Source organism: Sebastes umbrosus, chromosome 20 (assembly GCF_015220745.1).
Source record: "Sebastes umbrosus isolate fSebUmb1 chromosome 20, fSebUmb1.pri, whole genome shotgun sequence".
In the NCBI taxonomy this organism is placed as follows: domain Eukaryota; kingdom Metazoa; phylum Chordata; class Actinopteri; order Perciformes; family Sebastidae; genus Sebastes; species Sebastes umbrosus.
The window spans coordinates 14,684,040-14,710,362 of NC_051288.1; the positions used below are offsets into that span (position 1 = coordinate 14,684,040).

At 41.6% G+C, this 26,323-nt stretch overlaps 1 protein-coding gene across 8 annotated transcripts in view; it reads left to right on the forward strand.

The window, feature by feature from the left end:
- The window catches only part of LOC119479369 (protocadherin-15-like), a 331,261-nt gene that overhangs the window by 302,196 nt on the left and 2,742 nt on the right, over window positions 1–26,323 (forward strand). For 5 of the 8 annotated variants that reach the window (XM_037754884.1, XM_037754883.1, XM_037754886.1 and 2 more), the window contains 5 exons: window positions 15,108–15,129; window positions 15,894–15,932; window positions 16,166–16,239; window positions 22,505–22,634; window positions 23,391–25,034. In XM_037754884.1, the coding sequence (XP_037610812.1) occupies window positions 15,108–15,129; window positions 15,894–15,932; window positions 16,166–16,239; window positions 22,505–22,634; window positions 23,391–25,001 (1,876 nt within the window). In that variant the 3' untranslated portion in view covers window positions 25,002–25,034. The remainder of the gene's footprint in view (window positions 1–15,107; window positions 15,130–15,893; window positions 15,933–16,165; window positions 16,240–22,504; window positions 22,635–23,390; window positions 25,035–26,323) is intronic. The other 3 variants (XM_037754889.1, XM_037754892.1, XM_037754888.1) reach the window with 2 other exon arrangements.

Consider the following 26,323-nt stretch of genomic DNA (forward strand, 5'->3'; position numbering starts at 1 on the left):
AGCATCACAAGCACGACCCCACCCACAATACTACAACCGCTCAGGTCGTCAAAGAGGGTCCCCCGTGTATCATCATCACCCAAAGTGATGGAGGGACTCCTCCGCCGAGTCACAAGCCGACACCTCCTGTGCTGCGGCGCTTCGGGCCAAATTTAACAGGAAATCAGAGTGGGGAAGAAAGACTTGAGGTCCATTTAGAGGTTATCCCTGATCCTCCATCAACTCCTCCACCACCGCCTCCAACTCCTCCATCCCCACCACCTCCACCTCCACCTCCCACGTCTGCTCCTCTTCCTCCATCATCTCCTTCTCCGCACCGCCCTTCCTCCCCTCCTCCTCTCCCTCCTGCTTCATCTCACGCCAACCAAATAGAAAAGCAGACTCCTCCTCCACCTCCCCCGCCTCCGCCTCCACCTCCTCCTCCTCCTCCACCTCCCCCACCTCCACCTCTCCCTCCCCCTTTCACGCCCTCGCTCTTGCGTCCATCCCCCTTTGTCCTACCTGCACTCTCGGAGATACCAGCCCTGCGGCCCGTGTCCCTCCGGCCGCCGCCGCCGCCACCCCTCGCTGTGGAGCCCGACTTTCCCCGAAAAGAGCTGAAAGGAATCTTAAAGAAATTCCAAAACATTGCGGACATCGAGAAGTCGGTGGCCAACATGTTCAGCCAGATAGATCAGAAACAGGCCCCACTCAAAAAGGTCATGAAGAGCCGAGCCTCCATTGATTCTCTTGATTCTCTTGACTGCTTGGATGCGTTACTAACCGTAGCAGCAGGAGGAGGAGGAGGAGGAGGGGAGGGAGGAGACGGAGGTAGAGAAGAAGTGGGCGGAGGAGGAGAGGATCCTCCACCTCCACCTCCACCTCCACCTCCACCTCCACTTCCAAAGATTCAACCCAACCCAAAAATGAACTCCATCGTGGAAGAACTCGAGAAACGATTCCCCTCTCAGTCTACAATGCTCTAGCCGATGCCTTTATGATATGGAAAGCACACAGAGGGGGATTTCTTAACATTGTTGCGTAGTTGCCGCGGAGCTGTCAGGGGACTGATGCTCGAAATAGCTCAGTGGATGCTGTGATGATTGGTGATTCTTTACCGCGCTGCGACTGTGCTCTTCCAACATGACTTCCTGTTTTCCACATAAGGAAAGAAAAAGAACTTGGCCTAATATAAATTTTATGGGTAGAAGAAAAATGTTGATGTGATGGTACTTGTTGTGAACAAGAAAAGAGAAGGGGGGAGTTGAAACAGCAAGAAAGGTCACATCCTGCATAGCCCTAATGTATAGAGTGGTTCAGGGAAGACGTATTTTTGTAGGCCAACCAGGAAGTTAACATCGCCCTGGTTCCCTCAACAAAAAGCCAATGGGATTGATCCATTGGCTTTTGGATTATTGCAGAAAATAAACTCTGTGGCAAACACACGTTTATGATACTTACACGTTTTGTTCAGCAACACACCACGGTCGCATTAGCGAGGCTGTAAAGGCGGACGAGTCGGTGTGATGACATTTAGTAGTGTCATTTAGCCATTTGTTAGCAACCGACTTTTTTAATAAACATAAAGGCTTCAAAATTCACAAATGGGGTATTTACTGATTTTATGTTGCAGAACAAAACGTTAAAATCTCTAAAGCTTGTGTTAACCACAGACCTTATTTCAGGCTTCTAACTTAAAACCCATTGACTTCCAGACGAGGGAACCAGAAGTGCTAAATTGCTACCTCATCTCTGGGTTTTAGGACTCATTCCTGAAGCACTCTATTCTGTCATGTAATAGCTAGAAAGGGCTTCCACTCCCAGTTACTGTATTCTACTGTTTCTCTTTGACTAAAGGAGTAGTGAAGGACGAGGGGGAAACGATAATCAGGTCAAGTCCATTTTTAAATTTGTGTCCCCGTTTCAGTGAGCCTGAACTACGAGGAGGAACTCGAGTAGTAGCTGTTTTTGGAGGGCTAACTCATTATCTGCCACTGCCATTATTTTAGTTTCCCCACAAACAACATTTCTAGGACTTGTTTTTTTTGGCTTAAATGGCTGCAGATGGTAGCTGTGAAATCAAGTGATTAAAAGTGGCAACATGTCTCCTGGTTAACTTTCAGTTTGACTGCTTTCATTACCACTTTACATCCACGCCAAGTAATTGACATTGTTGTCAACTGCAAATTATAATCAATCAAAGACACATTATTGTTGATGGGCCCCACTTGTTGTTGTGAGAAGCTAATTACACTTTTTGGGGTGGCTTTAACACACACACCCTCTGGACGTCTTAACTAGTTGATTCTAGATGTAGTGGCTGTGAAAAGGGAAATGAAACAGAGGAGAAGAGAATAATGTTAAACCTGCCAACTTTGCTGGACCTGAATTCTTTGTATTTTTTTAGCGTGGATAGTAATCGCTGTTACATGGCTACAACCAGTGACATGATCAGTGTCACACCCTGGTTTTACTCTGCATTTCATCAATATTCACTCTTGGGTAGTTACCTAGTGCTGTAACACTGTAATATCACAGATTATGTGTACAAGTACATAATCTATCTGCATGTTCCTATCTGTTCCTGTCTGCAAACATCTTTCCATCTTTGTTTAATTCAACTCAATGCACATCCGTGTATCTTTCTCAACACTATCTCCTAGAATGCACGTTTATATATTACTAAATTGTTATTTCCAATTGCATTGTGCTACACAGTGGTGGAAGAAGTATTCAGATATTTTACTTAAGTGAAAGTAGAAATACAACAGTCTAAAAATGCTCCATTGCACGTAAAAGTCCCACTTTCAAAATGTTATTTAAGTATGATCAGCAAAATGTACTCAAAGTATCAAAAGTAAAAGTACTAATAATGCAGAATGGCTCCCTTCACAATGTTATATTTTTATAGAATATTATATTATTCTGTTTTTGTCACTAACAAATACATGATTTTAGATTTGAAGTATAGTACTGCATCATACTGTCAAATAAAGGTAGTGTTGTAAGAGTAAGTTTAGGCAACAAAAGCATTCTGGTTGAGTTTGGAGAGAGATCTTGGTTTTGGTTAAATGTTGATAATCACATTTTGTTTCAAGATTCAAGTCACTGTGGACTTTTTCTGTTTTGAACCATGATCTTTCTCTAACCTTAAACCAACCGAGCCTAAAACCAGGAAACAGTTTAATAATTCAGTAGTCACTACGAGCAAATATCGTAATGCAAGACTGGATGTTTTGGCAGAAAACAAATTAAACAAGTTGTCGGTAAACATTTTACTGATACTCTGTTCACTCTTGTGACTTATGTTGGTAGATACACTAATTAACATTTCCTCAGTACGTTGATAAGAAATGTCATCCTGCCATCGTTACACTTCCTTCAAAATATATTTGCTGTTGCAAATTAGTTTTATATAAACACAATTTGTAAGAGACTGGGTTGATCTTTTCATGTCAATACTTAAAGGTGAAGTCAATGATTCTAATCCAATACACTTTTTGTCAAATTCAGTGAATACCTCCTCTCTCGGTCCGCTAGCTGTCCGTTCTCTGTGTGCGCTGAAAAACAATCCGGTGTTCATACACAGCCCTGGCTCTGTAAATGGGAAACAAACAAAGTGGCTTGGACCGAGCCACACAACACTATTCCTTCGAGAACAGGGGAAAGCCATGTATAAAGTATAAAGAGAAAGGTAGTGGGTGCGAGAGGGACAGTATATCCGGTATTTGTGTGTGTGTTGAGCTCAAATATCAACAATCTTTCTCCAGAATCGCTGACTCCACCTTTAAGGACATCAATGTGTTAAAAACAAACTTCAAATTGCAAACACAGGCACGGTGAAAAAATTCTTTAAGTGGCTGCTATCTTTTGTCTTTTTGTGTCTGTTCCACTTTCTTTCTGTCACATACTCATTTAGTTGGTAGTTTATATTCATGTTTTAGGTAGGTGCATAGATAGAAAAAAATGTCTAAAACATTGCTATAGAGTGATATTTTTATTCACAATATGTGCTACATTTTTATGATTTTTTTCTATAGGGTTGTGTTGCTTCTTTTACCCAAGATTTACTTAATTAAAATCATTGTGCTTTGGGAAATAATTAATATGAAAAATACAAAAGGCTGTCAACATGAGACATTTTTCTCAATAAAATATGTGGTGCTGCTGAAGACTATCAATTTTTATTTAACAAAAATTGAAATCGCTTTGAAAACTGCCTCAGTACTGGTAACCATTTAGAAATTGACCCTCATATTAACGTATACTGGTAGCTAGTCTAGTAGCACTAGTGGTACAGTAACCATGATGGAAACCCCGATCATTTACATTTGTCCTCAGGGAGAAGTAGAAGTGAAGCAGCAGTGCTTTAGGCATGTGCAAAGTGGAGCATCCACTGACTGACAATGCTGGCGTCTGTGCAGTTGTTTTTCTCTTGATGAAATTGTGCCAGAAAAGTATGCAGAGGTAGTTATGTACACAGCCTCCTACATCTGTAGCATATTAATGAGGAAATACTATGTTCCACTCACCTCAGATATGAGATACTGTGTTTAATGAAGGTCACAAAGCCTCATCAGGTCAAAATGAATCTAACCACCGGAGTTACATTTAAAGATGTTTCCACTCATCCAAGGAGGTTCAGAGCAAAACAAATGTTTTTTATGCATTATGTGGTGTGTTTTCGGGTCCGTCCATTCGTACCATTCGTGTGAACACGATATCTCAGGAACGCCTAGAGGGAAACGACACAAACGTCTTCTTGGAGTCAAGGATTAACTGATTGGAATTTGGTGTTCAAAGGACACTGTGACCTAACAAAAACATTTTTTGGCCATAACTCAAGAATGAATATGCTAATTATGACAATTTCACAGAAATGTCTAATAGGATAAAATGAAGAAATGATCACATTTTGGACAGACATGGATGAAAAACTGCAACTTGACTGGTGGTTGGAGGCATTCAACCGCGAGGCGGTAATTCTTAACCTTGCATGGCAACTGGATTCTCGCAATGTCATGAGATCATGCGAGAATCACAGGATCAAAAATGTCACACGACAATACTTCTCGTCAGGCTTCAAATAATGCGTTTGTGTACGGCTCGCCAGGCAACGGACCAATCAGAGTCTTGTGTGGAGCTACTGCAGCTACGGGCGTGTTTTAGGTGTTGTGAGTGAGACCTGAGACCCGGTGAGACGACACAACTTCCTCAAGAGGTTAGCGCAGATGCTGCAATAGCATCAGTTAAATCAGAACAGAAGAGTATTTCTTCATTGAAAGAAGAGCAAAGAACAGCACTGAAGGCGATGCATTCGTTTGATTTACAGATGGTTCATCCAATCGCCTGCCAAGTTTTTTGAAAGTGCCTGCCCTTTTCCAAACAGTTTCCAATGACGCCTTCTCAGATGGTTCTGACAGGGTCGGGTTAATGAATTCTAGTTTTCTACAAAAACAAAATACAAAACAGTACACTAAAGTAACATTGGTGTTCCATGCAGAAGCTTCCCATCTCCAGCTGTTTGTTTCCATTTAGGTGGGTTTACCATAAGGCATTGTTGAGCCTCATGTGTCAGATGTCTTTGGAAAAACATGTGTAGCCATACGAAATGTTTGCCAACATCATACATCACACAAAAGTCTCATAAAGTGAGAAATAGTAATATTTCAGATCAGGTGCGACTGTGGAACTTTTCTACATGTTTTGATGTAGATTTCTGCCTTCTCAGACCAAATCTTATCACGAATGCACACACAGACCTGTCACTTTCCTGTTTGAAAGTGTATTTTTTGCGGCAGTCAGACTGGTTGATTCTTACTGTAATGTCATCTGTAAGTGCTTATACGATACGTCAGATCTTTTCCTTTCCTTTTATGAAATACCTGTAGCTGTTATGGAGCAATAGGAATGACATATCCCTCTCTAATTTGACCTCTGCGGTACAGTTAATCAGGTATGGAAAGAAATGGCAGCCTTTGAAGCGCTGACATTACCTGAAAAAATGTCTAAAATGTACTTGCAAGTGTGGAATCAAAGCCTGTGTATATAGCTTTCACAGCCATCAGCTGAAACAGTTTCAACAAGTTGTCTCCAGACGCATATTGTCATCATGAAGTGACAGAATCACATCTGTCTCGCGAAACCAGCATGACACTAATGATCATATCTGGGCAATTGCATCAAATCATGATGTACAGCCAAATAAAACAAACCCTGATGCTCGTATCTGTGGTTACCAAGTGATGACATTATGAGAGGATTTATACCGTCTCCAGTGGAATCTACACAGCTGTTGTTAGGGCACGCACACACACACACACACACACACACACACACACACACACGCACACACATACACACACAAAGAGCGTTTGCAATTGTTCAGTAAAATTGGATCAAGCTATAAACCTTGCGTTGTTTAGCTGTGAATTTTTAAAAGGCTCAATCCATATACGTTAAGCATTAACAGACAGTCACACACACATATAGACGGGTTTCTGTACAACGTCATCACAGAGATGCGCGCGCAGTTAGAGGGCAGAAAGCACGGCATGTCTAGCAGAGCCAAGCTGTAAAGTAGAGATGACAAGGAGTTGTTGTGCTGTAAACTGCACCAACCGCTGGAAAGAGGGATTGAAAATGTTTATAATTCCGAGGGGATCACGTAGCGTTGCTAAAAAACAGAAGGAAATTATGGATCCAGACTCGATGGGCAAAAGCGTTCTAGTCACACAGTGCTGGCAAAGCAGCGGGTGGTCATGGAGAGCTGTCATGCTCCACAGATCGATACAAATTTAGCTGATCGACAACAGGCTGTAACGTTACGCGACGACGGAGGGGGAAAACGTTACAACGGTCACAACAACAAGCGGCCGTGGAAGCTAACGTTGGTTTAAATTTGAATCAGACATATCGGCAATACTGTATAGAGTGCTCCAGGGATGACGTATTTTCGTAGGCCGACCAGGAAGTTAGCATCGCCCTGGTTCCCTCGTCAAAAAAGCAATGGGATTTTTGCATTGGAATTTGTATTATTGCAGAAAATAAGCTCTGTGGCAAACACACATTTATGATACTTAACATGTTTTGTTCAGCAAGATAATCTTCACGAATGAACACCACTTTTAGGATTTTTGAAGTGTGAATGCAATCGCTGGTAGTAAAAAGCTAACGTTAGGCTATAAACTAACTACACCACGGTCGCATGAACACGAGTATACACTATGAGGCCGTAAAGGCAGACGAGTCGGCGTGGTGACGTTTTGTAGTCTCATTTAGCCACTTGTTAGCAACCGCCTTTTTTAAGACACATTAAGGCTTCAAAATTCATAAGTATTTATTGATGTATTTTATGTCTTAGAACAAAACGTTAAAATTTCTTCAGCTTGTGTTAACCGCAGATCCTATCTCAGGCATCTACCTAAAAACCCATTCAAAAAACCCATTGACTTCCAGATGAGGGAACCGGAAGTGTTAAAATGCTAACTCATTTCCGGGTTTTAGGACTTATTCCTGTAGCACTCTATTGACTTTTGGCATTACGTTTCCGACTGAAGGCTACCTGCCCGACATACAAAGAGCTGCTGTGTGACTGGTTGTACTAATAACAAGACCAAAATCCAAGTTTCCAGTTTTATATCAACGTTATACCTGCTAAAGAATCGCTAAGGAAAGAGTGTCTGGTGGCACTTGAACGCCGACCGGAGTGTCAACCAAACAGACACAGATCCCCCAAATCAAATCACACTTATGTTTGATCCAACATTACCCATTTCATAACAGATGATAATAATAAACAAATCTCCTTGGCTACTAATAAGTCATATGATAATGGTATCTGGTGGTCGGACTCTGCAAGGGTCTAGTATAGTCAACGAGAAAGTACACACAATGTGAAATCAATGTTAATTACAACGGCTGCCAAAGCCGTTTTGCCCCCTGAATGCGTACGCACCCAGTAATGTTTGTATAAAAGCAACCCGTCTATATACACAAGAGCATTGGGCATAAACAGCAGTGTGAACATGTACACTTACACAAACACTCAGCTGCATTAAACAGGTTGCAGCAGGCAGTGCTACTGTTTCAGCTGACTGGGTTGGAAATGTTTTGTGTCAAGATTAGCTTTCAGATTACCTCGGTGTGCTGCACGCCGTTGCACACACTCACACACACTCGGTGTGTCTCGCAGACGGATTCTGCTTTCACTCTTGTTGTGTCTTTTTGCTAGAGAACAGACATCCCTTGACATCTTTAGGAATATGTTTTGTTTACAACTTTCAGCAAAGCCGACTGCATTTAATTGAAACTGAATTGAAAAACACAGATACAAGACATAGTGAGAGAGCGGCTGTCGTGTAATTGTACTCACAGGTTTGATCATCGGTACAGCGAAGATTATCATGGGAAATGTGGTCATTGAAGCAGCAAATAGCTATGAGATGCAGCAAAGACAATTATATTTCAACACGTGTGTCTAGCAACATGTGTGTGTGACCTATTCAAATGCACTTGAACAACTTTCTAAACCTTAAAGGATAGTCAGGGCTCCAGACTAACTTTCTACGTTGATTGCACAATTTTTCATTGTACCCTTTGGTGCCACAATAAGTTAGGGATAATGTGCAGCGAGCAAGTCATTGTTGTGAAATAAACCCCGATAGAGCAATGCAGCATCGCGGTCCTGCATCGGTGTCAGGGTTTATTTCCCAACAATGAACCACTAGCTGTACATTATCCCACTTATTACACAGCTACTTACTTGAGAAATCAATGATTTGACACAAAAGCGGACCGCCAGAGTCTGACATCAGAACTGCGCCCATAGCAACGGTCTTTTATACATAACAACGGTCTGCTATAAAGAAATAACAGACCGTAGAACGCCGTGATTGACCAATCAGAATCGAGGATTCAACAAAATCGAGGCCATCTCCGCCAAAGATGTCGGATCAGAGGGGCGCCGCATGTAGGGTGTCCAAGGGGCTGGCTTTGCCATGTTATGATTTGAGCATATGTTTTATGCTAAATGCAGTACCTGTGAGGGTGTCTGGTTTTGTGTTGTTAATTGATTTCCAATAATAAATATATACATACATTTGCATGAAGCAAGCATATTTGCCCACTCCCATGTTGATAAGAGTATTAAATACTTGACAAATCTCCCTTTAAGGTACATTTTGAACAGATAAAAAATGTGTAATTAATTTGTGGTTAATTGTGACCAATCATTGACAATCATGCAATTAATCACAATTAAATTAATTTAATCGATTGACAGCATTAGTTTACATATGGCAAGGATGGTCCACTGTACCCTATGCTGAAGGAGATACAAGAAAGGAAGCATTGAAGCACCTTTCCTTAGCATTTAGGGTAAGGGTCATTTCACTCAGTTAGGAACCTTCCTAAGCAAAAAAAGACTATTCGACCGCAGCCTTTAGTCTCGTTTACAACCTGTCTGACCTCCGTGTTTCTTGCCCTGTTGGACTTTGATAGAGCAATATAGCCGTGTTCCACGATCTCACTTTGTGGAGTGCAGTAGGTGGCCAAAACTCAAAATATGACCGCAATAGCTCATCTCTAAAGTTCTATAAAAATGTAATAAAAGTTGGAGTTTTGTTGTGATGTGGTGTAAATCTGCTCAGTATAGCCTTAGAAATGCCAAATGATTATAGCTCATAAGTGCTGTATGGATATAAAGCTGTTGGAAGCTGGATCACGGCTATTTATCTGCAACCGTCCTGGTCTCCCACCACATTTACAATACAAAGGTTTACCCTCCTTCAAACAGGTTTATTCTGGAAATGTGAAGAGACCCGGTTATTTTTGAAATTATTTTCCACATAACATGCAACCACAATGAGAGCATGTACAAAAAATGAGAGGGAAAGGCTGAGAAATAGGCAGAGAAAGTGAAACAGGTAGGAGAAAAAGGAAGTAACAAATGAGTGGAGGAGTGACAAGTGTAAAGGGCGAAGGAGCTACAGTAGCTCTGTGGGAGACGAAATGTAGAAAGAGAAGAGAGGAGAAGGGAGTGTTATTGGGTGTTGTAGTCTGAGTCTGTTCTTTAAGAGCTAAGAATATTTCTCCGCTGTCTTTCTGTTTCTCACTACGAGACAAGGTGGGGAGGACACAAAGAGCGAGAGTCAATCATGTCGGATGTGTGTGTGTGTTTGTGACGGAGATCAGATAGCTGTCTGTGTGTTTTTGTCTCGGGAGGACCTAATAATGTGTCTGTCAGAGCAACAAGGACGCAGCGATAGACTTATCTTCACACACTGACACATACACAAACACAGATCACACAATACACGAAGCTAGGCACATACTGCTGGCAGCTATAATCTGGAGAGTATACACACATTTACACACACACACACGGTGATGGTGAAAAGGGCTATTTCATCCTAACCTGTAGTTCACCCAAGAAGCAGCCTTTTTTTTATATTAATCCATTCATCCCTCCATTCATTCAGCCTTTTCGATCCATCCAACAATATGTCCGTCAACACACACATTTTTTATTTAACCGGATAATAGTGTCTTTCTGAAGCACACTCATTCATTGACACTGAATGAAAGGCTACAATTTCTCCTTGGAAGTGTGTGTCTGTGTGTGTTTAAGAGGCACAATTATGTTCCCATCTGAATTTATCTAATGAAATGCTCAAGTGGTTTAACAATTTGTGTGTGTGTGTGTGTGTGTGTGTGTGTGTGTGTGTGTGTGTGTGTGTGTGTGTGTGTGTGTGCGCGTGTGTGTGTGTGTGTGTGTGTGTGTGTGTGTGCGTGCGTGTGTGTGTGTGTGTGTGTGTGTGTGTGTGTGCGTGTACGTGCCTGTGTGTGATTGCACTCTAATAACAGAGAGGAGAATCTGATGTGTCCTCTAAAAGTCACCATTTGTTGTTCTGTGATACATCTTCATTTTGCCAGCTCATTACCTTGGTTTCACATGACAATACATCCTGCTGGCAACATAGTTAAGACGCATGGGCAGAGAGATTTTGGGTTGTTTTTCTGTATTTATTTCTTTGTATTTTTCTTTTTTTTTCCTCCTTTTTTTTTTTTTTTGAAATCCCAGCATTGTTTATCCCTCATTGTTTCAGAGTCTTACTCTATGTCACTGTCTCTCTCAGTTCTTGTTTCTCTCCTTATCTTGAGAGTCTTTGTTTGAGGTAGGTTTTCTCAGAACAGAAAGTCTTAATTTCACAGAACTGTAAATACCATCAAGCTTGTTTGTTCATACTGTCATCAACGTGGCTGCTGCGTGGACCCAGTCTATCGAACTACAAAGCGAGGGATCTCTCTCTTTCCGTATGTCCTTCGTATATCCGAAAAAAACGTTCATCCGATCTACTCCACATTTGGCTGGTGTATTGCTAGGGAGCTCATGGAGTGTTTTGTCGAATTTGGTGCAATTTGGACCCAAATGACACACTCAATATTAATATACTTTGAATAAACAAGCGAATGGCGCTCTGTGCAGCAGCGGGGGCAGGGCTTTAGGGCTATGCAGACGATCATGTCGTTTACAACCGAACTCTTATTTACTTCCCTGGAGGCAACGAGCGCCGAGAGGTTCTCAACAATGCTGCAAACAGCATTTCCTTGGGGCCAATAAGCGATCGGGCCGCTTCGACGGCCGTGCGTGATGGGGTACAAGCCCCCGATAACGCTGCAAGCAGCAATACCGGGAGGCTACCGAGGCACAAGCAATCGGTCCGAACGGGCATTGCACTAGTGTGGTGAAATGAAGGATATGATCTTGAAGGAATAGTTCGGCATATTGGGAAGAAAACTTATTGTGTAGTTTGATGAAACTCTTGTCTGTGCAGCAAATATGAAACTATAATGGCCTTTTCATATTAGGTACGATTGATCCTTACCGTGCCTGAGTACGATTGCCGTGAACGAGATCAGCTGTTCTAGTGGCATAGCATCGTAAAACACTTCATTCAAACTCGACAGAAACAAAAGAAAATTAACCCAAACCGTCGTCGTTAGTCTTTCCAACAATCACCAACTCTAGTTTGGTCAAAATAAACTCTTATTTCAGTTTATTCTTGCTCTACACTCCGCCGCTGTCTCTCTCTCTCTGCCCACTGAACGGCTCTCGTTCTTCGGAGACAGACCATTAAATTAGCTAAATAAAATAACTAACATCGCCCGAACCTCTCTCCTGCCTTCCTGCTTTATCACCCATGGCCGTACAGTTCATTTCAGAGGAGACCGGCGGCGTTGACAAAAGTCTGTCCCTTTCACAACTACTCGCTGACTGCTAACGTTACTCGCGTTAAATAGCAGTCTACTTCCGTGTTTCGGTACAATCGGCTTTCACACCCGATGCAAACCGTACTCGAGTACACATGATCCGTACTCAAGACCTCCTTTTCAAGTGGACTCGAGTACGGATCGACAAACCGCGCCCGAGTATGATACAGAGCGTTCACACTAATCAAACGAACTGGACTTTGGGGTCAAGTGTACTCGGATTAAGGCCCGTGTCCCTGATGTGAAAACACCCTAAGAGCCAGCAGATAATTAGCTTAGCTTAGCATTAAGAGTGGAAGCAATGGGAGAAACAGCTAGCCCGTGGTAGCTAGCTGATTGCCACTGGTTAGCCAGTAAAACACCAACTTGTCATTTGTTGTCTTACCAAACCTTTCCATGCATCATGTAGCCAGACATGTAAATATAATGTGACAGTAAATATATCATAATAACAGGCTACACATAGCCATAAGTTTGTGTATACATGTATATGCTACAGCCTCCTACTGACATGACTATACCCCTCTGATAAGTACTTGAGAGCATCCTCTTCAGACTTGTTTGATTTTCTGTCTTCACTTGATGTCAAACTAAGCCGAGAGTAATTATGGGCCGGACTTGAGCTGAAGAGAACACAAGTAAAAGTCTCTCTGGGTGCATTCATGGTTGAGAAAAACCAGGCCATGCGAAGGCTCCTGTCTGACAGGAGGAACGAATATTTAGAAAGAATGGAATCCTTTTTTAATGTGGGAGCATGCAGTCCGTCAAAATGACTAACATGTTAATTTTGGAGATGCTCCGATTATGATTACATTACCACATCTCTGCCTGTGAAAGCCATCCTCCCTCCATTGGACACCTACAGTAAACGGTCAAGTGAAAACCATAATAATGATATTCTTTTAGGATCATCATCAGTTTTGATTATTACTAACAGGGGTCTCGGATTACCCACCCGGTGGCCGGATCAGGCCAAGACAATTTCAAGCTCCCCCCCGCATGTGTCATTTTCAGTGCTTCAAAATCGGAGCAGAAATATTGGCTCCATGTTCTCTCAACCTGACACCAAAATGTCTGTTTCTAAACCTAAAAGAACGGTTAACCAGGAGAGAGCAATTATAAGACCCCTGCCTTTTACAACAAATACAGCACAAAAGTTTAGTTTAGTTCAGTTTAGATTGGTTTAGTTTAGTTTAGTTTAGTTTAGTTTAGATTAGATTAGATTGGTTTAGTTTAGTTTAGTTTAGTTTAGATTTGTTTTGTTTAGTTTAGTTTAGAGGGGTTTAGTTTAATTTAGATTAGTTTCATTTTGTTTCATTTTGTTTAGTTTATATTAGTTTAATATAGATTGGTTTAGTTTAGTTTAGAGTGGTTTAGTTCAGTTTAGTTTAGTTTTGTTTCGATTAGTTCCATTTAGTTTATTTTAATTTAAGTTTAGTTTAGTTTAGTTTAGTTTGGATTAGTTTAGTTTAGAATGGTTTAGTTTAATTCAGTTTAGTTTAGTTTTGTTTGGATTAGTTCCATTTTGTTTTGTTTAATTTAAGTTTAGTTTAGTTTAGTTTAGTTTAGTTTAGTTTAGTTCAGTTTAGTTCAATTCAGTTCAGTTCAGTTCAGTTTAGTTTAGTTTAGTTTAGATTAGTTTAGTTTAGAGTGGTTTAGTTCAGATTAGTTTTGTTTGGATTAGTTCCATTTCGTTTCGTTTAATTTAAGTTTAGTTTAGTTAAGTTTAGTTCAATTCAGTTCAGTTCAGTTTAGTTTAGTTTAGTTTAGTTAAGATTAGTTTAGTTTAGAGTGGTTTAGTTCAGATTAGTTTTGTTTCGATTAGTTCCATTTTGTTTAGTTTAATTTAAGTTTAGTCTAGTTTAGTTTACTTTAGATTAGTTTAGTTTAGTTTGATGGATATACCTCTAGTCTTCCTAAGGTCCTGAACATTAAAATAAAATACAGGCATACAATAAAAGTACAGATAGACAATGCAGAAAAACTGAGCTAAACGCAGCACAAAGGTTTGATTGGAGTCGGCAGGGAGTACCTTGAACAAATGAAAGCTTGGTAGGAAAAAATGTCCATGCTGATCAGCTGCTCAACTATTTACCACATTATTCAGGGTTCTGTTGATTGCAAAGTGCTCTTAAATTTGAACTGACATCTATCCGTTCGTTTAGGTTGAGAGTATGCATCAGCACCGTGCCAGATTTATGCTAAACAGTGTGTTTAAGTACACAGATTTTACATAATACATGCATGTTGCTTTCCTGATAATAAATAGCCCTGCACTCATGAATAAAACATCCCAACTTTTAATAAACTAGTCTGTAAATTACACAGTAACTGAAATATGGATTTATTATTGCGGTGGCTAATATTGACATCCCACCATTTACGGTTCTCTCAACAATAGGATGAGCTCATTTGGGTTGTAAATGAGATATATTTATGAAGATCGAATTTACCAGAGTAAACATCAAATGAAATAGTCGCCTAAATGACAGTGCAGGAATCGTTTACTGTAGTTTGTCAGCGTTTCTATTTTCTGTTTTGTCCTTTAGTCTCTTTCTCCCTTATATAACCCTCCCTATCTCTCCATTAATCTAAAAATACACACAATCCCATACATATGCTCATACACATCTTCATCATCTTCTTGCTTTCTTCTTGGAAACTAGGTTAAATTATGCAAAATGTAATATATTTCCAGCAGCCACTTCCATTTGGGTCTTGATTTAAACAACCTCAATTTCCTCCGCAGTAAGGAAAGTGCTGACGTGTATTAAAAGCACATCGGGAGGATTATGTTTAATGACAGGTTTTTCATGGTAATGTTGCTCTCTCTGTTTCTCTCTTTGATCTTCCAGGCGCGGATATGGACAACATGAGGTACGCGTCTTTCTCTGCATGCACGCTACGTAGTTGCATGTGTATTATTTACTTTTTCTTCTTTTCCTCTGACGTCCAGTCGTGTCCTTCATTGTGTGTTTTTTTCCTCTTTCTATTCTTTTCTGTTTGATGTAATCAAACGGAGCAGCATGTAATCAGTGCTTTTTATTTACAATTTTTTTTTGTATCTACGTCATTGACTGTCTCCCATGTCTGCAATCCATTGATGGCGCATATTAAAATGTAAAAACACAAAGACGCTGATATAGAAAGTCAACCAATCCTTTTAAAATGTGGTCTTTGGAGATGCAGAATACTGTTAATCTTTAATGATCTTTATTCCAAAACTGTATATATATAGACATGCTGGGAAATGTGACCAGATTATTCTTCAGTATGCACCACAACAATGATGGTAATACAAGCGCCTTTGTTTAAAAAGTAATCCATCTGCACACAACTGACTGCATTTGATTGCCAGCTTTCATTGCCATATACATTTTCAAAGTTGTAAATATTTAATTTGGAGCTGAAATTGACTTCCAAAGTGATATCCACTATAACAACAGTAATACCGACTCCCACAAAACTGATTGACCACACCGAATGAAAACAAATACACAGACGGGATCCTCTGCATTCTGGCGATATTGAACGAAGTATTGATTTTACGTTTCCAAAATAGATGTATACCATTTCGGGGCACAGCTCCTAAACTTCTTCCATTTGTCTTGTCTTTCACCGCTTTTCTTTCCCTCTGGCAGACGCAACAACTTCTCCGACCTTCTCTGCTCAGACCAGAGGTACTCTGTCTCTCTTCTCTGAATACTTCTTTGCTGTGTTTCTGCCTGAGTGTGTGTGGGTCTGTGGAAGTGCAATCAGCGTAATTAGAGTTGGAAAAAGTATTTCACATGAGGGATGTGTTTGAAAATAAGTATGTATACAGTATATGAGTGTGTGTGTGGAGATAGATTTGTGTGGGTATCTCCGTGTGTATGTGTGGAAAGCTTCTAATGATGGTCTGTCAATCTAACAGGAGTTATCAATGGAATCTGGCATCGACCCCGGTCAGGACTATTACACTCAAGATTATTACAACTATGAGCACGGGTTTGTATGCACATCCTGCATATCATTTTTTGTGTATGTGCATGTTTGTTTGTCAATAATCTTAACATACTGTACTTTTGGATGGTTTCTCAGTTGCTATTTTTTATGCCGGAGGCGTTATGTTTTCGGGTTGTCCATATCTCAGGAACGCCTGAAGGGAATTTCTTCCAATTTGGCACAAACGTCCATTTGGACTCACGGATGAATTGATTAGATTTTGGTGGTCTAAGGTCGCTGTGACCTCACATCCACCCCATTTTCGTGATATCTCCGGAACACCATGAACGAATTTTTTCAAATTTGGCACAAATTTCCACTTTGGACTCGAGGACGAACTGATTAGAATTTGGTCGTCAAAGGTTTCTGTGACCTTACGTTTGTCCCATTCTCCTGAAAGCAATATCTCAGGAAAGTCCGTAGGGAATTTCAAATGTCTAGGATGAAAATGATAAAGTGATGACATTTTGGACAGACACGGACATGAACTGCAACTTGACTAGTTGGTGGAAATTCAAGTTACTCTTATACTTGATTTTTTTTCAAGTTTCTAGAATTTTTCTAAACTCAAATTAACTCATAGAATTAAGCTAATCTGAGAAAAACAAATATATGGTAGTTGACAAAAACAACCTCACCACAAGGCCCACTTAGTAGCTGTTCTGGAGCTTTCTATTGTATCACATGCTTTTCCTCAGAAGATGAAGTTACCCAGTTGTCATGAAAATGTAGATGTAAAAAATTCCATGTTTTGGGTATAAAAATGTGATATCAAGGAGGACAAACTACTAGCATTTCACTTGGCTCACATCACAACAGACGTAGGCTTACGCATTTCGGCAATGAGCCTTCTTCGGAGCGTTTTGACGAGTGAAATTTTAGTATTTCGTCCTCCTCGATTTTCTGTGATGTGCTACCCTTTCACATTTTTATACTTATTGGACTTTGGGTCTAGCACTTCACACTGAACCCCGCTGTTGAAGACACATTTTTTGGTGTCACGTAATGAATAATGATGGAACACAGTTTATTACATTGGTGATTTTGCATACATATATGTTTGCCATATCATGATACTGGCATACATCTATTTCAGAATATATCCTTATTGATATCATGATACAGATTTCCACCATATTGCCCAGCCTTAAAAATCATATTCCCAATATAATTATCATTTTGTCAAAAATAGCTCAATTGGATTTTATCGACCCCAAACAGTAATCAGTCACAGCTGTATAAACAGCAATGTAGTAGTGGATGAAAAGTGATGTTTTGCAGCGTTTTATTCGTTTACCTTGCAGTGTAGTGAATGCTGTATTTACCGGCAGTGACACACACTAGAAAAGATACTGAGCAGAGCGCCTTGGTAGCTGAGTGGTTAGCGTCTGCCATATAACCGCAACCTTCGATTCTGGCCTTGGGACCTTTGTTGCACGTCACGACCCTCCTTCTCGCCCCCATTTCTACTCTGTCAAATAAAGGTGAAAATGCCGAAAGAATAATCTTTAAAAAGAAATAATGAAAAGATACCGAGGGCAAAGAAAACACACTGAGGGCAGTGAATACACTCCACTATGTTTCATCTCTGACCTCTGACCTCAACGTCGATGAAAAACATTTCCTCCTACACAAGTCTGGAGTTCTCTGCATGCACTTCATCCAGCCGACCCTTCTGTCAACCTCAGCGGCAGCTGCTATGATATCGAGCCGACCGCGTCAGTCACACAGTGAAATCTTGACACCGATGACCTGCCTCGTGCCAGCCTACTCGCACTCACGTGTGGTTAATATGTTTTTGAACCACAGGAAGTCAAAAGAGGGAAAGGGAGGGAAGATCTGACAGTGATTTTTGTTCAAAGTGTGTAGGGGTGTGCATGTACTGTAGATGTGTGTGTGTGTGTTGTGCCTGTTGTTGAAAAAGCAGGAAGTACTGTATAGAAATGGCAATATATTGAAGCGCACAGAGATACATTGGATCAAAGCGTTCATGAACAAGATCTCCGAGGACTTATTGCATCCCTGCCAAGTGTGTGTGTGTGTGTGTGTGTGTGTGTATGTGCGTGTGTGTGTGCGTGTGTTTCTGAAAACCCAGCCTGCCATCTGTGATGCATTGTGTAATTCTTATAATTTTAGCTGCAGACTCGCGGGAACTTGATTTTATACACCCACCCACACTCACCTAAATACACAGTAGCAGACACACACACACACACACACATAAATTCTCTCATGGCAGACACGTTCATTCACTCACTCAGAAATGCTCTCTCGCTCATTCTTTCTTTCCCACACATGCACACACGCGCACACACACACACACACACACAGAGCTAATTCTCTCTGCCTAGCGTTGCAATACTGTAGCAGCTAATCAGGCAGCCAGCCGTGGAAGCAGACAATGGGCCAGATGCTGTTGGCTTAGAGCAACATCCACAAACTCATGTCTGACTCTGTACATACACAAGAGCAGGAAATCAGACTTTGTGACCCGGTGGGACTCAGATCTAATCACTTTATTTGTCGCAGTTTGTAAATGAAAGGTGCAGGACTTTTTTTTTTTTCTCAAAAGACTGCGCTAACAACTGCTCAACCCGCCTCCCAGGACACGGACAAAGTTTTCATGCCCAAGTTCTGGCAACAGCTGTTCCAGTGTTTACTTTCCACAGCTACACTAATCCATTTGGAAGGATGTTTCGTAACCCTTTGACCTTTTCTTTCATCCGCCTTCAAAAGATGAGATCAAAATGGGATTTTCTCTGCATGTGGGAATGTAGCCATCTGCCATTGGCGCGATTCTGATTGGATTGATACAGATGCTGGAAATAACTTGAACCATTTCTTGCACAGGTCTGATGTTTTGATGCGCGTCTGAAAACGAACAAACAAACAAAACAAAAACAACAAAACAAGCCAGATTCATGTTGCCCTCTAGTCAAGAGTAAAATACCCAACCGTACACGTCACGGAGCAATAGGGGATTAAATCTCGCTTTTCCAAATTCGTTATTGGCGTGGGTGATGAGCAGTGTGACTGTCAAAAAGCTGGAAGGTGCTGAGTTAGGGCACCCACATAAAAAAAAAATAGGATGAGGAGAGTGAAATCTGGCATTATCGGCTCAATGAAGATGCAGTTTTCATTTTATAATCAGAAGCAGGACAAAGGTGAGAACAAAAAGAGCAGCTAGTTTTAGGCAGGGTGCATGATGACATTAATTGCAAACAATATTAAAAACATGGTTCAACATTTTAGGTGTCTTGCAGAGTTAGATAAGAAGTTTGATACCACATTTATGTTTCTGTACACTAAATATGAAGCCAAAGGCAGCAGCTAGTCAGCTTAGCATATGACTGGAAACTGGGGGAAATGGCTAATCTGACTCGGTCCAAAAGTAACAAAATCCGTCTACCAGCATCTCTAAAGCTCTCTAATTAAAATGTTATATCTCATTTCTTTAATTCGCACAAAAAACAAAGAATATAATGTTGTGGTTTTACTAGGGGTTATGTCCTGGACTATTTTTTGACAGTTCCTGGCCAAGAAATAAGCTAATAGTCTCATGGTTCCAGCTTCATATTTCATGAGCAGCAGAGGTCGAGAGCAGCTTAAGGCCTTTGCACAGCAAGTCCGTATTTTTTGTCCATAATTGTTGCACGTTTAAAAATAGATACAACCTCACGTTGTGTCAATCACACCAACTCCGAATCTTTCGTCCGTCATTTCAGTTTTCGGAATAGGTGCGATTTTCTGCAAGGCAAAAGAGGGTTGTTTGACTACTCAGAGCCACCGTCCGTGCAAACATCATCATCCCTATATCATCTGATTAACATTCACTTCGTCCTCCCAGCACAAAGCACTTTACGATAAAGACATAAAAGAGCACAGAGATGCAGCATTTAAAGATAGATTGTCACAGGTGATAGCAAAACAGCTTGGAATCAGGGACGGGTTGCAAAATAAAGGATGTATGAAAGATTAAACAGTAGTGATTGTGCTCTAGGCAGATAAACGATAGCTTCTAGCTCATGTCATTCATTCATTAGCCCCATTTGGGACTAGCGCTATCCATTGCGCCCATGTAATGAATTCAGTGTTGTCTCTTATAGCGAATTTTGTGTTTAAGGCAGGAAGAAATTCGTTGTAACATAAGTCAACATGTCACAGGAGTCACAGGATCTGTTTACTGATCTGGCCGCACTTTGCCGCTAATAGTGAAACTTTTCCCAACTTTTAGTTTGGCTGCACTTCGAATGCAGAATCAAATGGCCACAGTGCGTTGAGCTCAGGAGCAGCCACCACAGCTTTACATAGACATTACATGGCAGCTCACCACAGGCTGCACTTCACTGCTGCTCTGGTGTGAATTCGGCATTAGTCCCTAGTTTGTGTCAAGCTCCACAAACATTCGGTCTCACACTTCCCATAAAGCGTTTTTCTTTAGAGCCCCTCTGTCTGGTAAATCTTTCAATCCCCTCACTGACAGTGTGTAACGCATGCTTTCTGTTAAAAATGTGTGGTGTCGAAGACCATGCTGAGATTACTCAAGTGACATCACTTGAATATCTTTTTTCAAAGCTCACTGCAGAGCCACAGAAAACAATATAATTGGTCAATTGTTTTTACAGGCTTTTTTAGTATTTACCACAATTAGTAAAGATAGACTCCCCCAATTTAGATTTAATTAAAAAGAAAAACTGTTTTGAAAATAACAAACTCAAAATGCCTAATCTTGTCAGCAAAAGCTATGGTCCTTTGAAAAAAATATGTTAATTTCCTCTGAGTAACTTTCTTTTATTTGTTTCACTTTGAAACAAAGCCGTAGATTAATTCAAGCCGGCAATTATGAAACTGAGCAAAACACATTTCATTTGGGCATCAAAAAGTGGGTTTGTTTTGTCATCCAGTGACTATTAAAGCATACAGGACTAGTACTCTTTGTCATGTGGAGACCCCTCACTGTGTGGATGTGATCACACATCGTGGGATTGATCATTAAACAATAATTCATTATTTGGAGACCCTTCTGAAACGAGCCAGTGATCCAATTTGGCCCATTTTTTCTCCGCACACAAGACACACACATACACACATCTACAAAAACACACCATCAGGTCTTGGCTGTAACGCCGGTGATTCTGGCAACTTTGAACTGCACGAAGTGATTCTCAGTTCATGAGTGTCCCCTAGTGGAGACATGGAGAGGGTTAGGAGTGAGAATAGAAAAGAAAGGGAGGAAAGACTAAAGGGAAGAAGGGAAAAAAGACCACTCTAAGCAAAGAGTTACTCCAGACTTTAACTAATTTGATTGTGTATGCACTTCAGTTTGCGGGTTAATGACTGTGAAATCCCATAAGTAGGTTTTAATGGAAGGTTAAGACTCATTACATTAGCTTGCAGAGGCCATACTGTAAGGATTATAAGTGCAACATTTATGACATGGTCTTTCTGTTTTGACCCTTCCTTTCCCTCGCCTCTAATTTCCCAAACACACCTCCACCCTTTTCCTCATCCACACACATCAGTCATCCACTTGCTCTCGTCCATTTGTTTATTACTTGGCTACTTAATGTAATAGGAGGGCAACTTTTCCCACCGGTTGAGCAGAGTGATTACACGGGGCAACTTTTCTGTACAACTCTGGTACAGAACCAAGCCAAAGGACTTCCAGCAGATTTGTTACTTTAATCACACGGGGACGTATTGTTTCCAGGATAGCATTTGAAAAGATGTGTTTTTTGACCCGCTAGCTCTCCGAGTTGCTTGCCGCAGGGCACGGAGCCCAAGTGGTGATGCACAACACAGTTTTTTGGCCGGTGGAGCCAGCCAGCGCTCCCGGCAACAGGCAAAGTGGGAGGACAAAAGGGAGGAAAAATTGATTCCAGTGTTTTCCGCTAACAAAATGTCTCCTGGCAACAAAATGCTCCTTTTGTGATTAAGTCAGCTTTGTTTAGGCAAGTCATTAGACACTGCTTATCATTGGAGTGAAACCGCAGCGTTGCCCTGTGTGTTATTGCTTTAAGTGGCTGTGGATAAGCATTAGTGCAACAGTTTTGTTATTTAAACGCAGCTCTCTCTGCTGTCTTCACTTCTGGTTGCTGAAGCTCTTGTACAAAACCACAGCTTCCTTTTATTTATTATTATTACACATAGCAAGCAATCAGAAAAATAACCCTTAAATTATATAGCAGTGAAATTGAGAATTTGCCATTTCTGCTTTGCACAGCTTCTTGTTGCTTATCTGTAATGCTCTCTCCCTCTCTCTGTCCAGGTATGACCTTCCTCAGTACGGCAGTCGCAGGAAACTGATCTCACCCTCCGCGCTCTATGATGAATATGGAGAAGTGGTCGTTGATGACGACGGCAGCTACTATTACAGCCCACAGGAGTCTGACGGAGAGGTAAAGACAGAGAATACTGCAGAAACAGAACACAAACCCTTAGATACTCACTAACACAGGCTAGTGCCAGCATCCATGGTGTGTAAAGAAGAAGAGAAATTGTTGACATTTATTGATTTTGCATAATATTCTAATAGAGACAAAACAGAAATGCGGTGAAAGCGCTGAATCGTATAGTTCAGGCAAAAAGTGTTAAAGGGGAACTACGCCCATTTTCAGTATTAATACATGTTATTCCTAATGTCTAAGACAGTCCAAAAATATTAGTTAACATGAACACCTCTCTCCCAAATCCAAAAACTAGAGCGGTAAAACTCCAATTTGTGATGTCATAGGGTATAGACTGTGGATCCGCTCAATAGACAATGAATTAGGAGAACTGTTCTAGATGACACTGAGAGCACCCAGGGGAATGATCTGAGTATATGGGAACATTTTCTGCTTCACAACTGAGAACACTACAATAGAATAAAGCTCATTTGGGTAGCAGTCTCCAGTTCATTTTCTATGGAGCAGCTCCAGACTTTAAAACCTATGACATCACAAGTTTGCGAGCCAGTGGGGCACGCTCATATGCACGAACATACACTAAAAGCACCAGCCTGGCAATGTCAACAAAGCGCAAAGAAGCTCGGATTACAACACACACAGACTTTCTTGAATATTAGGTTGAGAAGATGTTTTTTGCAGTTTAAATGTTGTTCCTTTACTAATTTGTTTTTATTTGGTTTTGGACTAATATCTTCATGACAACAGGTGAGGAGAGTGTTTCAAGGAGGTAGATTAGCCCCACACCTTGCCAACCTCCAGCCCCATCCTAAACCTTCTCATGGGCCGTCAGGAAAGACCCCAGCAGCCCCGAGGACTGAGGGCGACAAACACCAACCGTCAGAAGGTGGTACAGCCACGAGCACAAAGCCTAAGGGCTCAAGCATGGCCGCCAGGTTGAAGGCCGTGATGACAGCGGGCACACTGCTGTCCGCTGGTAGTAAAACATCTGGACAACCTCCGGCCATCCACCTGCCCTGGAAAAAAGCCAGAGTCAGGCCGATGGAAGAGGGGGAAGGAGGTAGAGAGAGACTGGAGGAAAGAAAGATGGAAAGAGTGGGAAGGGGATTTGAGAGAGGAGACGCAGGGAAAGGAGAGAACAGAGTTGGAGGAAGAGATGAAGCAACAGAAAGAGGGAGGGAAAGAAGAGAAATGGAAACACAGGGAAGAAGCAACAGAGTTGGCATGACAAACAATGGGATGAGAAATGCTGTCGAAGGGCATCGGGGAGAGCTCCCTGGCCACTTTGCCAGCCTGGACGGCGGCGTGGTCATCGATGGGAGTTATTTCCAAACATCCGTCGAAGCCAGCAAACCGCCGCCAGTGAAACAAAAGCTGAGCGAGGCCCTCAGTCTTATCTCCCTCACCAGAAGGCTCCAGGGACCCGCCAGGGTGGGAGATGAACGGTGGAGCGACGGAAAAAGCTGGGACAGAGGAGAGGATAACAGTAGGGAGATGTATGGCTCCTTAGGAGATATGAGCGTTTCTGCATCGGTGTCTGAGAGAGCCATGGGGGAGGAGAGGAGGAGGTGGGAGAGGGAGATAGGAGATGAGAAAAATTCCTCCGAGGTGTGGTGGAAGAAGAGAGAAAAGCGATTTCGCGACAGTGATTCGGAAACAGGAAGTGGCGGCAAAGAGTCTCCATCAGAATGTAGTCCCTCCGACGCCAGTAGCCCCACGTCATCTGTTACAGTCGAGCACGACAAGACCGAATCTGATACAGAGACAGAAAGGGACGAGGGAACTCCCGACACAGACGGAGAGACAGATGAGGAGGGGTCAGAGTCTGAGAAGGAGTTGGAGAGCGAGGATGAACGGAAAGAGTCGAGCAGAAGTAGCAACAGTATTAGTAGTAAGAGTAGAAGAAGTAGTGCCAACTTAAAGAGAGGAAGCACAAGCAGACGGCGAGAAAGAAGCAGCCGCTCCACAAACGGCAAAGAGACGGATAGAAACAGCAGCAGTGACTCTAAAAGTTCGAGATATTCAGGTTCTAGGCCCCAGAGTTCTAGACACTCCAGTTCTTCTCATGAAACAATCGAGGAAGAGAGCGAGGAAGATGAAGAATCAGGAGAGGAGGAGGAGGAGGAGGAAGGGATGAAAAGCGTAGGATCACGAAAGTCTTCGTCGAGCAGGCGAGCCACCAACCAATCAGGCATCAGCTCGGGCGTGATGGACACCTCAGATGTCTTGTCGCCCATCATTGAGGACACAGAGGAGGAGGAGAAAAGCAGCGGCCATGGTGGGGAGAGAGACGAGGATGAAGAAGAGGTGGATTTTGAAAAAATTAATCGGCCGATTGAAATGCAGATGAGGCCTTAGCAACCCCCACAAGATTAAATTCTTTGCAACTAAGTAAGATCTCGGTGAAAATGCCTGGATTGGGTGTGCAGTCATTACCTGGGTGGAATTTATTACTGTAATCTCTCTCTTTTTTCCTTGTTTGGTGTGATCTACATTCACAGGAGTTTAAATTACCTTCATGTCCTCTGCTGCCCCCTCAAAGTATCTCTTCATGTGGGCCTTTGCCTTTTCATTTTGCCTGTATCTTGAATCCCCTTTTTCCAATCAGCCTATCCTCCTCTCTCCTCTTCTTTGTCCGTCTCTCCTTCCTTTATAACAGCTCTCCTACTCTGACACAAGAAGTGGTGGACTGGTTTACTTCCGTAGATTTTCTCCTGAGCTGACTTGTCTCATTTTTCCTTTTGTGAAAGCTCCACTTCCAGCTGCTTACTTCTCTGCAGCAGCTCAAAGACAGTTATTCACTGACCTCTCTTTGTTGCATTTAAGGTTCGCTCAAGCTGCCTACATTAGTCATTTCTTTTTCTGTGTACATCATTCCCCCTGTATCAGTCGGTTTTCCTCCGGTACCTGTTATCTGCAGGGGAAAAGATGCTTTCTTTGTAATGGTGAACATATTCTTCCTCTATACTATCAGGGTTAAATGGAAATACTTGAGGGTCATATAGTTATTTTCACAGCAGCCCTTATCTTCTTCCAAAGTGTGTGTGTACAGCAGTGTTTGCTCTGACCTATCATAGAGGAGATTCTACTGTCATATAGGGTTTTGTGTTATAAAGAGTTACATCAAATGTGGATACATTTTATTTTTAAAAGCATTTCCCCAATGCTTTCTCCCTTTTTTTAAATCAATAAATCACTCTCCTACCAAATGAAACATCTGGAGTGAACACTGCTGCACTGACCTGTCTTTGCTTTGCAGTGTGTTTGCAGTGGGGGTGAAAGTGCTACTTTTTATTTTGTATTTCTTGATTTAACAGGACAAACATCTTAAAGGTAAAATTGTCACAGATTACATTTGGGCTTACAGAAGTGAACATGAATTGAAGATGTTGTCTCTCCTGACCTCTAGTGGTTCAACTTCTCACCTTGCTGCAGTAGAAATGTACTACGGTTGTTGTCAGTGCCCTGATGTCACTGTCCAGTGTGGTTCACATGTTTTAAAGCCTTTTTTAAAGAGGACCTATTGTGCTTTTTCCCTTTCCTTTAGTGTGTTATATAGTTTTTTGTGCATGCAAAAGGTCTGCAAAGTTATAATGCCCACAGTCCACACCAAAGGGAGTTACTTTCCCCCATAGAAACACTGCTCCAGAACTGCCTGAAACACCTCGCTCGCTACCTAA